At 42.0% G+C, this 12,583-nt stretch overlaps 1 protein-coding gene across 3 annotated transcripts in view; it reads left to right on the top strand.

Moving 5' to 3' along the window:
- The window catches only part of GALNT9 (polypeptide N-acetylgalactosaminyltransferase 9), a 355,464-nt gene that overhangs the window by 268,587 nt on the left and 74,294 nt on the right, over positions 1-12,583 (top strand). For all 3 annotated transcript variants that reach the window (XM_085075745.1, XM_085075744.1, XM_085075746.1), the window contains 2 exons: positions 6,338-6,504; positions 8,277-8,451. In XM_085075745.1, coding sequence (XP_084931871.1) covers positions 6,338-6,504; positions 8,277-8,451 — 342 coding nt within the window. The remainder of the gene's footprint in view (positions 1-6,337; positions 6,505-8,276; positions 8,452-12,583) is intronic.

Genomic DNA, 12,583 nt, shown 5'->3' with positions numbered 1-12,583 from the left:
AAACATATTAGTGACTCGAGTTAAGTTACCAAAAAAATAAAAAGGCAAATACTTTTTACTACAGAAGGATGTGAGCACGAGCTTTTAGCCATTTTTCATGTTAATAAAGAGGCTTGTTTTAAAAGTGATTGAAACTAGTTTTAGCATTTTTATATGTATAAATCAATAAGGGTATTAGACATAATGGCATGTTTCTGGTATTGTTTGCCTGAGGAAAACCAGAAATAGCTCACTGAAATACAAGGCCTCTTATTTCATGTGTGCAGCAGCTACTCTTGAAGAGTCTAATAATCCTAAATATAAGGGTTAATATTCTTTACAAGTAGAGTTGTCTTCATGCTGCATCTGTTAACTATGCATATATATTGTGCTATCAGTCACTGATTGACAGTTCTCAGGGCTTTCTACTATAAATATAAAAATAATTTGTCATAGAGAAAGGAGGAATTAAACCAAATAGAACAAATGTGTTACAAAACAAAAGGCAGAAACATGTGTTGGGTTTTTATGTGCAGAGCAATTAGTCACAGTTCTACTGGCCTGGAATTTTAAAAGAGAAGGAAAAAGAACAAAAAATAGATCTGCAGTTCTCAGGAAACTCTTGTCCAATGTGTGTTGTTGAAACTTCATGGGGAGCTTTAACCTTCCTATGTCCAGCTAGAAACGACTCTCCCTTTCCCAGAAATATTGCAGGACAGAAATTCCTGTACATTTGGTCTTTCCTGTAGGAAATAGGACAGAGAAGAGAGAGTCCTAAGGTAGAAGAGACAGTTATTTTAGGAAGGCTGCTGCTGTTCTTCAGTCTGCAGATCCTACAGACATCAAATCCCATTGTCCAGCCTGGGAATGTGGGAAATTCCCATGACCAGAGGTATTCTGGAAAACTCATTGTACATTGCAATCGTTTGTGGTTGACATGAAAAGACATTTTTCCTTGATACAGGAAGTGTTTGAGGTTATCTCTGGCACAAGGACTTGGTCTGGTTTCTTTCTAATGAGTGTGGGGGATTTCTTTCTTAGACTTTTAGATATAAAATAAGAAAAAATATGTCAAGGAGCATGTGAAAAAAAGCTGCTGGGAATCCCCACAGTATGGAGTAGATTTAATATCTCACTTTATAAGAAAATGATCAACATCACTGTGTACAAGAAAATATGGAGGATGGGTTTAGTGGATTTCCTCTTACTTAAAGCACCAACAAGAATTGTGCTGTATCTTGTACCTGCACTTCTCAGAATAAATCCAGGAAGAAGGAGAAGGTGTTGACTTTTCTTCTGTAGGATATTTCCACATCAAGGCTGTTCCATAAGGAACACAGACTGTGAAGAAGGTATCTTCTGGTATCACCATAATTTCCAGGCTTTTTCTGAAAATTACTCACTTCCCTTTTTACTTTAGTTTTAAATGCAGTGGGCTGTTTTTCTCAAGGTGCATAGAGCATCAGTGTTCTGTACCACTGCTCCCTTGTTCACAGTTGTATTTATATTATGTGTTTATAGGGAATGCTGCCCCTGAGCTGCAAAACAGGAGGAGAAAGTAAGAGCAAGTCTTGAACTCAAAATTTTTCCATTTGGGTTTTTGGATAGAGCAGGAATGTCCGCCCTCAACAGAAAGAGAATGTTACACCATAATACAGTTAACATCTTCTATTGAGAAGGAGAATTAATTAGGATGGAGTTGGAGCCTCTGGCTGACAGATTCATGATCCATGAAGCTAATCAGTTTTGTTGCTTGTCACTGCTTTTGCTGCAGCCTGGTCAGCAGCTGATGCCATGCTGGGAAGGAGAGGTTTGCAGCTTGCCACGTTTCCACTGTTGTGCCCAGTGTGGAACAGGAAGGTGATGCTAGTTTATTTCTGCAGCTCAAAAGTTACTGTTACATCCAGCACTAGCTGTAAAGCCTCAGTGGGTTCCTGGAGAAAGAAATCAGGAGTTGAGCTAGGCACTAAATTTAGTGATTTAGCTGTGGTAAATCATCTGTGCCTATAGAAGTCACAGCAGCACTTAGGCACTAAGAGGTAACCATGTAGGTAAGATTACTGAGTCTTTGGTTTAACAGGGCTCAAAATGCATATTGACCTGGTGATTAAAAGTAGCATTTGTTAGCATTAATGAGCAAGAGTTCAATAATCTTTTTTAATATTTGTCTTTGTCCTTTCATTGATCATGTACCAAATAAGGAGCTTTTCCAACTCTTTCTCATACTGTGGCCATAAAACATGAACACAGATCATTCTGAAGCTTTCAAGGTACAGAACACGTTGGGGTAGAGATTTTTTCCTTCCAGAACTGTAGATGTTTCTTCATGCCCAGTAATTCCATCAAGTTTGTGAAGGAGAGAAACCTTTAGTCGTCTTCATCCCAGTAGTTCATTGAAAAAACATATCTTGTATTAAACACTTTAAAGATTCATGAAGCAGCTTTAATTTTGTTTGCATTTCTTCCTGAAGGGTAAAGCTGTCAGAAATCTCTAAATGCATTGCTTAATCCATTTCCAAACTCAGTATATTAAGGTCTGCAAGCAAAACTAATTTTTGGAGTTTAGCAAGTTTGCAGACAGGAAAAAAGGGCAGAGGAAATAGAGCAGGAAAGATTTTTCCTTTCTTTGGTAAGGCACTGAACTACCTGCCTGGCTGCAGTGTCAGTCCTTCACGAAAAATAGTGCAACCCAAATGGACTGTAAGAGCAGCCTGATGAATAGAGGACTTCACGTGTTTCTCTTGGATCAGATACAAATAGAGTAAATACATCTATCAGGGAATGAATGTTCAGACAGAAGAAAATTTCCTTCCCTTTATTTCCCCCAAGCTTACAAGGCTGCCATAGGCAGGTTCATGTGCAGCTGAGCACCTTTTGTTTTCTATGTCCCAGTTTTTGATCTATGACCTTTTTATGTTAGCACATGATTTATTTTTTTTTCCAAGGTTCTGGTCTGCCAGCTGAAGAGCTTTTCCTGTTTTCTTATGCCTGCAAGACAGTGCTCACAGTTGGGCTCAGGAGGCTGGCTGGGAAATGTTCATTTAAGGAACCAGTTCAATGTAAGGGAAAGAATGAGTGAAAATCATCTCCAGAATAGAGAAAAATGATCTGACATCAAGCTCTCTGTCATGTACAAAGGAAACACCTCTGGGTTTCCAGCCAAGCTGTGCAACAGCAAATACAGAATGAGAACACTCAAAGACCTTTCCCAAGACAACAGCAGGATGCCCCAGGTTTGATGCTTGGCATGTTGCAGGAAAGGTGCCTGAAGGGCTGTTTCACATATCAGGTCTAATCCATCCTCAGCTGGCCCATGGAAGTGATTAGCCATGGCACTGCCAGCCTTTGCTGGATCCCCAGTGCTGCACACATCCAGCAGTGTGTTCCTGTCTGGGGTACCTGTCTGCCCTGGAGACCTGAGCTGCACTCTGGGGCCTGCTGACAGCTCAGAATGCTAATTCAAATCACAGGAATACCAAATGTAAGCCATGCCTGCCCAGCTCAGACTATCATTAGCTACCACAGAGGTCAAATGTGCACTCTGAGTTCTTCCCAAGCTCAGGAGTGTTGGATGTTAAGGAGGCCAAGTGTCAGTTCTCAATTCCTGCACTTGTCCTCCCTCACCCAGGTGCCACAGTTCACAGTGTGGTCAGAGCTGGAGCAGAGAAGTGGACAATGTGGTGGCTCTCAGTTCCCTTCCCTGGCAGAGTTAAACACTCAGGCACTGCACAGCAATCAGGGCTGGAAAAAGGGATGATTTCTAAATTCCTTGCCACGGTTCTGTTGGCAGTAAAGCTGAAGGATTATAAAGGTGTGCCTTGCTACTACATTTTGTACAGTTTGATTTCTTCACATTCTGGTAATTTTCTTCTCAAAGGAAATAATAAAAGTGACTAGTCTTGTGCTAAGCTGCTCCATCATTAGCTCATAGGTCTCTTGCCTGATGATTTCCTCTGTGTCCAGGCTGCTGCTCCAGCCATTTTCTGCAAGGATGCTCTTTGCTTGTTGAAAGTCAGTAAGTTTGGTACAGCCTTACCTTTCTCCTCTGTAATGAACTGTCCCCTGCTGCCTTGCTCCAGGGCCAGCCAAGGGCTGCTGCAAGGAGAGCTCTGTGTGTTCTGACACCCTGATTTTCTGTCCCTTGCATACAGGCACCACTGGCTGACCCACTGCAGTGCACTTGGTCCGTTGTCAGCCTCTGGCTGAGCAAAGGTGACAAGAGGTGACAGCCAAGGCTTTGCTTTGGCAGTGTGAGACTTGCTAATGTCACTCTTTGGCTCAGAGTGTCAAGCTCTGGTTAGGGTTTCTTGGAATGAAGGAAGTATTAACTGTAAATTGCTGTGGCTGGTGTCTAATTAGAGCACACTTTGGGAAGAACTCGGGCCACAGTCCAGCAAAGCACTTAAGCACCCACTGATTTTTAAGGAAAGACACCTTAACTGGGATTGCTCATGCTCTCAAACACCATCAGAAGTGTTTGTTAGTGGACCAGTAATTTCTCCTGACTACCTCAGCACATCGATCTCATTTTCTGAAGAGACCTGAGGAGCTGGGAGTTCAAGGTTGACTTGAAGTCTGCAGGAAATAAACCCTTAAATCACTGCTGTGCTTTGGAAAGTGCTCAGCTGGACAACTGCTTTTGCTGTTCTTCATCCTCACTGCAATAAATAAATTTATGATGGCTTTTAAACTACTGCTAAATTCTGAGGTTTGCCTTTGCCCACTGTTGCAGTGGGATTACCAAAGATATTCCAATATGTAATTGTTGGAGTGCTCTCTCCAAATGCAGCCAAAATGCAATTTTTCAACATCATCCTGTTAATAGAAAAAAAACCAGGGGAGAGCTGACGGACAGAAGGATGCAGTGAGAAGTGATAGGGATGAGTTAATCCAGGTGGAATAAGAAATTCAAACCAGTCTTTTATCTAAAGCAGTCCATGATGCCCTACAGTATAAGTAATCACTGAGAACAATTGCATGAAAAGTCCTGTGAACCAGTAAGGCCATGGAGTCACACTTGGGACAATAATGCATTGATTTAATATGATGAAGTACAAATAAATCAAAAGTTAGGAGGGAGTTAGGAGGTTATGGTTTAGGTGTGTGATGTCATTCTGATACAATTGAGACTCTAGAGAAAATTGCTGTCAGGTAAAAGATGTCCCTCATCACTGAAAATCTTGCAAAGTCCACGTTTTTAGCTGATGGCTCTTTCCTGTTGCTGAAGTATTCCTGATGGACTTCTTTGATACATCAGTGTGCTCAAGAGGAAAATTGCATTCAAAAAAGAAATTCAAAAAAGGGGGCTGTGTCCTGAAAACCTCTCTCCTTGTCCCAGGCTTATTTTCAGGCTGTGTAAGAATGCTGCTTAGCCAGAAGTTTCCCACAGAGATCCTCTGTGTGGCACAGGCCAGCAGCAAGCTGCCAGTAAGGAGCTATGGCAACACTGGAATCAATGACAAGTGCTCAGCAAATAGTGCTGGGATCAGGAATTATGAATAATTACACTTTGCTAGAATTCAGAACTGACTTCCAGAGGTTACTCAGCAGTCAAGCATTTGTCACCTGCCCTATCCCCATGACTGCTGATAGTGGGGAAAAAAGTGATTGTTATGCCAAAGTAATGAGCACAGAGGTCAGAAAGTTTGATAAGAGCAGGAGAAGTCATTTTCTGTGATATCATTAGCAGTATTTCAGAGAGCAGGTTCAGTAATTGCTATGGTAATTCTGAATGGCTTTTGACTGGGAGAACATGTAGGTAGTTTTTAAAGTTAGCCTCTTTGCTAATGGGAGGCAATTCCACTGAAATAAGGCAGTTTGGTGTTCCAGAGGGGAATGGGCTGAGGAGTTGGGAAGCAGTGGTTCTGCTCTGTGCTGTGTGTGACTTCTCCAGGCCTCAGCTTTTCTTCTCAGAATGGTCTGTGGCTGTCTCTGTACGGGCAAACACAAAATTTGCTTGGAAGAATGCCAGTTTTAAAAGGATGAGATGCAGCTGTGAGTTACCAGCAGAGCTGCTGATGGTTCCCCTGGGAGCACAGCCAGGGTGTGGCATTGCAGACCTTCTCCAGGTTGTTTTTGAGCAGTCATTGATATTCCTTTGGTTTCCAAGAGATGCTTTTAACCAGGCAAGGAGTGAGAGCTGCTACAAATCTGTGTGCATGCACAGATTTTATACTGGGCTGATGGAGAGGTTGCTGCTCCTAACTCGGCTGATTCTTTGAGCCTTCAGCACATCTTTCCTCGGGGTTAGAAAGGACAAAGCCTGTGTGAGATGGAGAGCAAGGAGGAGAGGATGTTCTTCAGCCTGTTTTGCCTCCCAGTAGCTGCTTGGGTTTTCATTGTGCCTTTTTCTCCCCAGGTGCAAACAGATGAGCTACCCGGAGGACCTGCCGCAGATCTCGGTGGTGTTTATCTTTGTGAACGAGGCTCTGTCTGTCATCCTGCGCTCCGTGCACAGCGTGGTGAACCACACCCCCTCCCACCTGCTCAAGGAGATCATCCTGGTGGATGACAACAGCGACAATGGTGAGCTGGTGGAGCTTTGCCTCTAGGTGCTGCGGGATTTCTAGGTGTGAAATGTGGATGTGTTTGTTGATGAGAGGGTTGGTTGAGCCATTTGCACAAAGCTGTGAGTAAATATTGACTGTTTGTATAACAAATAAACATTATGGGGATAAACCCTCTTGATTTCATCGAAACCCTCACAGAGTGAATGGCATTTGTGTAGGCAATCTTAACTGGACACTTTGCTCCAAATTTTCAGATCTAGAGGGATATCATCCTCTGGACCATCAAAATTTAAATTCTGCTTCCAAGAAAAAGTGGAGCTACAGATTCTCCCTAAAGATGATTTCCACTCTTTCAAAAGGCAGCACACTGTTTCTTCATTATTTAATTCAAAATCAAAATACTAGTGTTAATATGCTAAAATATGCTAAAAAATTAGCATACAGGGTGACCAGCTTGTTTCACACTGTAGTCATGTTTGAAGAATTCTCAGGATACAAGGGACTAACAGTGTTGTTAATTGTTGTACATTAGACTTCTAGAGCTGATGCATCTTCTAAAATATATTTATTTACAGGAAGCCTGAAATTTACCATTCCTTCCACAGATCAGCAGCTTTGAGTAGTTCAGTTTTAAGTTGCTCTTACTGTTCAAGATCCCCAAAGAGAAGGGAGAGCTGAGAGGAAAAATAACTCAAACAAAAATAAGTTCCAAACCCTACAGATTTAAGAAAATGTTTATGCAATTCAGATTTCAGTTATGGCAGTGTAACCTATGGAGTAATTACGTGAGATTGCAAAGTGTTTGAGTCAAGGCAATCCTGAGGAGAATTGAACTCATCATTTCTCAGTGAACTCTTATATGGTTTTTCTCTGCCACTCTTCTAAATAACTGGAGATTTATCAAGTCTTTGATTCCAATGATAATGATTCTACTGTCTAATATAGATCTGAAGAATGAGGTTTCTAATGTCCTGGAAGCTTCTGCTAGTTTTCCTGATAAATATATTTGGGCAAAAGCCACTTTATGAATAAGTTTCAGTTTAAATGAATTACCAAACTACATTGATTTAAAAAAAAAAAAATAAACCCTTTTGGTAATTTGCCTGTTTATAAGCCTCTTGAAATGAAGCTGAAAAAGGGTGAATGAGTTCTGCTCCATCTGTGATTGAATGCCTGAAAATGAACAAAAGAGAAGTCTATTTGAGATCTTCAATATCCATTTAATTCAAAAGGAAAGAAGCCTGGTATTGAGGAACCTTAATTATTTTTAAGGGAAAACTCTTAAAATAAAGGGAAATTAATTGTGGTCTAAATTAGGTCTTGACCCAAAATCCATTGAAGTTATTTTTCAAACTCTTACTGAACAGCATAAATCAGAAAAAAAAAAAATCACCAGACTGGCATGTTACACTATTTTATGGCCAGAATTGCTCCTCCAGAGGCCAGTTGTAGCCTAATGCAAATCACCAGAGAATTAGAATAGTAATTATTTTAAAACATTTGGACAAACTACCTCTTCAAAACCATACCCAAACCCATCAGGTCATATTAAACCTGGGCAAATCTCTGGTGCTTAAGGAATTTCTCTGAGACAAAACCCTTGGAACAGCTAAGTCTGTGCCTTAGCTGAGGTTCTGGGTTTGTATCTGTGAGACTGACCAAGGCTTTAGGAATATTTAACGATTCCTTTCCCCTTCTGTTGAAGAAAAAATCAGTCTAAAATGCAGCATCGCAGAGCCTTTCTCATTCTAAACGTCTGTGTGTGTTTGTGGGTTTTTTGTCCTGCAGTTGAGCTCAAATTCAACCTAGACCAGTATGTGCACAAGAGGTACCCAGGGCTGGTGAAGATCGTGCGCAACACCAAGCGGGAAGGGCTGATCCGAGCCAGGATCCAGGGCTGGAAGGCAGCAACCTCCCCTGTGGTCGGCTTCTTCGATGCCCACGTGGAGTTCAACATTGGCTGGTGAGTGCTGCCTGCTCCCAGGGGGACAGTGGCACTGGGACAGCATCCCTGTGTCCCCAGGGCTGATGGAGGGTTTTGCTCAGCTCAGCTAACAGGGGTGATGCTGCTGTTATCACCTCAGCAGTTACTTCTGAGTTGTGCTCCTGATTATTGCAAGGTCTCCTGCAATGGCTGCACGACCCATGCAGAAGCTGTTGGGCCTGGTCTAGCACAGCTCAGTGGAGAGAGAAGGAATTGGAACCACAGTGGAGGTGAAATCCCAAAGCAGTCAAATGGAGAGACACCATTAGGAGGCTCTGGGCTGGAGGATTTCAAGAGCTTTTTTTACCTCCTTATCATTTTCTATCATTTCTTCTTAGAAATTTGAATACTAATCTGATTTCCTCATAAATTTTCTTGCATTTACATTTGAAGGAAGCATTAAATTATTGCCTGCATTTTCTAATAGGGCTTGAAATTAGCATGCCTTTCCTCATCCCCTTTTGGTTTAATGGGCCAGAACTGCATTTGGAATAAACCTTTGTAGCACCACTTGGTGGCCGAAATTTGGCATTACTGGAAGTTGAGCCTGTAGGAGCTGATCTGTACCATCAGCTGCAAAAGGGCTGCTGGGACTTAAGGCATGTAAAATGTGCATTTTCCAAAGATAGGCTGGTATTTGATAATGATGATGCAGAGTTACGGTGGAAATTATTATGCTCTGCAATTCTGGGAGATGTCCTCAAATTAAAACTAAAAATAGCTGTACTTAAAACTAGAGAGAAACTTAATTGCAAAGGAGTAGAGTGTTTATTTTTATATGTTCATGAATATCTTTATAAAATGGAAGATGCAATAAAATAAGTCTTGTAGTGCACCTGCTTTATGTTCATCCCATTTTTTTCCTTGGGGCTATGTTAGACTATGATAGCAGCTGTAGTAATTTTCTAGAAGCTTAAGAGCTGCTTTAATTTATTTATTTGCTTTTAAAGTAGGTATATCTTTCAAATCTTTTCAAACATTCATCTAGGGTAATATCAGCTATTGGACAAGGAAAGCTGGAGAAAGTATGCTCTGTGTGCTGTCCCCAGTGCTTGTCCTGCCCAAGCTGCAATTTTCTGAGGCTTGAGGTGAATTTTGTTATCATTTTGTAAAGGAGACTGAGATCTGGCTGATGTTCTGTACCAGGGAAGCTCAGCAATGGTGTCAGTAAGCAGGAAAGGGCTTTGTGGTTGCTTTGGGGTTTGTTAGGGTTTGTTTTTTTTACTGTAGTGCTTTGCATTAATGTCAGAAAGGGTTGAAATCAGCATAGCAAGAACCTGGACTGCTCAGTAAATGAGAGTGTATGTCTGAGATGAAGTGTTTGTGTTTCCTGCCCCTCCCTGGTGCACTCAAGTCTCAGTTGTTCTGCTGAGCCAGGCTCTGCCCTGCTGGGGACACTCAGCTGATCAATGGGGACAGCAAACGTGCCCCAGGAGCATCCTGGATCCCTTCATTTCAGAGCTGCCCCTGTGGGCTCTGAGTGTTCCCTGCTGGTGTTTCTCCTCTTGTTCCACTCACCCTTTGTGGCTGCTCAGAGCCATCTCACCCTGTTCCACCCCCTTCCTCCTGCCTTTAACTCTGCCCACCTGTGCACATGTCATCTCCATTTTCACCTCATCTCCTTTGACTGGGAGCAACTAAAGTCCTTCCATCTGGACTGCTCTGGTTTTTTCCCACCAGGTTAGCATTGTCCCCAGTCCCCAGCCCTATAAACATGGGAGTGAGGTGGGAGTCTTGTTAAAGTTCTGCTCTTCTCTTCTCCTACTAAGTTGCACCTTGCATGAGTATTTCCCCCCCTTTTCAATGCTTGTTTATGTATTCAGAGGCCACATGGATTGCTCCCACTAAAAGCTGTCTATGGATTATTTGTGAGGCAATTAAAATGAAGCCAATTCCTTTACCACAGAAAAGAGCATTAGCTTTCTGTTTGGTTTGTGTTCCATCTAAAAGTCAAGTGCCTGCAGTGCAATTTAGTTTCCCAATCTATGGCTGCTTTACCTGCCTAATCAGTTGGCAGATTAATTCATAAAGAATCAAAGAAGGACTTCATCACTTTCTTATGAAATATGTAGGACTGACAACAAAAAAAACTTCTTTAAACAGTAGTGGTCCATTTACAGGTGGCTTTTTGCCTGATATCACACTGTAGCATTTTATGGGCTCTCACAGCATTGCTCTCCAGGGACACTTCTTCTAAACTAAATTACAATCTGGTAGGATATAAAAAAATACTCTACAACCTGGCAGGTCAAATTAGCTATTGAATTATTTATTTTGCTGTGCTTAATTGCTGCTTTTTGGCTTCTCAGGTGTAGAAATATGTTATCTCAGAGTAGTGATTTTCGACTGACCTGTTCCCCTCAAGGCTTTTGATGGTGTGAGCCAATACTGCTGCTGTGAGAGTGGAAGTGGAGAGGACTGCCTGAAAGGGAGGCCATTGCTATTAATTCTCAAATGAAATTTTAAATTAGAATTAAAGGATAATGTATGAGTACTGTTCATGTGTAAAATTCTACCCATCCTGCTGCAGAACCTGCTCTGTTTTTAATGGTTGCTTAATGTCAGTGGGAGTCAGCAACCCAGCAGAACCAAGAGGTATGAAAAGCTCCCATGCTTTCCTCTCTGAGGATGTACTTAGGCTTGTTTAGTTGAGTTTTCCTTCAGTCCTCTGAAGATTTCAGCATTCCTGCTCTGATTTTTGCATTAGTTTCACCCACTGTGCCTTAAGCCCCCCCAGCAAGGCTGAGAGCAGAGCAGCACATCCTGGATGCTGATTGTGTTACAGAACATGCAGGGCATTGTGCAGACTCCTGTCTTTGAGAGATGGGAAAGAATAACGTGACAAGGAGAAGAGACCTTCCCTGCATTATATCTAGGAGCAGGAAAGAGATTACAGAGATAGGGTGTTAATTCTCTGGGTGAGGAAAAGGACACATTGAGTGAAGGAGAGCAGAAATCAGTATGTGAAAGGCAGAAACCACAATATATTAGCAGCCATAAAGAAGGTGCTAGGAGCCATAAAAGAAGACATAATGATAGAGTATTATAGTTGCATTCTATCTTAGGAATTGCTTTTGCTCCTATCACAGAGGTATTATCAGAGCACTGAATGGAGTTATGCAGTCCTGTAGTAATTAAAATTTTTCCAGACAAAGGGCGAGTATCAATAAGGAAGCAGTGAAGTAAAAGGATTTAATCAAAAGATTTCAACATACCAGACAGACAGAGCCTGGCAGGAGAAAGAGAACATGAAATTTAAGTTGAGCATCCATCAGATTGTGTCACACACATCTCATCATTATGGATTATCCCTGAAGTTGTCAGCATTTTAAAAATATACAAAATTGGTGTTTTAATGAACTGAGAAGATCAAGATCCCTAGGCCTGTGGATGATACTTTACAGATGCTGCTTTATGCTGTAAGGTGTGGTGCAGTTTGCTGTAGTGGTCATAAGCAATGGATTCTCAAAAAGGTGTGTGAAGGAAAAAGGAAGTTGATTTCCTCCTAATCTTCTACTGATTTTGGTTATTCCAAGTACTCAGTAACAGAGGTGATTATGCTTTTTTCCAGGGTCTTTTCTCCCTGAAAGCTCTCTTTAGTATATTCATGCAATGTGCTAGAAGCCATTTTCTACCCACAGGGAACCTCCCTGTCCCTCCTGTTCAAGCTCAGGTGGCTCTCTGGGGACATGACAAGGTCCAGGTGGCCTTTCCTTCTAATGAGGGAAGAGGAGAAGGTCAAATTACCTGTGCAGTCCTTCTCCTGTGCAGTCCCTCCCCTCTGGAGCATTCAAGCTCATCACTCCTGCTCAGCACATGGTTCATTGCAGCATCCCTGGGACCAAGCCAAGGCTGACCTGGGAAGCCCAAATGAAAAGGCAAGGACGTGTGTTTATTGAGGGAGTTTTTTTTCTCATCCAAAGCCTTAGGATCACTTTGGTAACTGAATGGAATACGTGTTTTAGATAGCAAGAGTGAATCAGTGTTATCTGAGTGGAGAAGGAAGTGTGCAGCCTAAGCCATGTGGGATCCATGGGACAGTGCCAGCCTTCATGCAGAGGATGTACCAGAAAAGCAGCTTCAGCTATTCATCTACCTCAGCAGCCTGGGA

The sequence above is a fragment of the Lichenostomus cassidix genome, chromosome 15, assembly GCF_008360975.1.
Source record: "Lichenostomus cassidix isolate B80296 chromosome 15, HeHo_3.0, whole genome shotgun sequence".
In the NCBI taxonomy this organism is placed as follows: domain Eukaryota; kingdom Metazoa; phylum Chordata; class Aves; order Passeriformes; family Meliphagidae; genus Lichenostomus; species Lichenostomus cassidix.
Note: the sequence above shows the minus strand (reverse complement) of the source record. Positions and strands in the feature narration are given on the sequence as shown.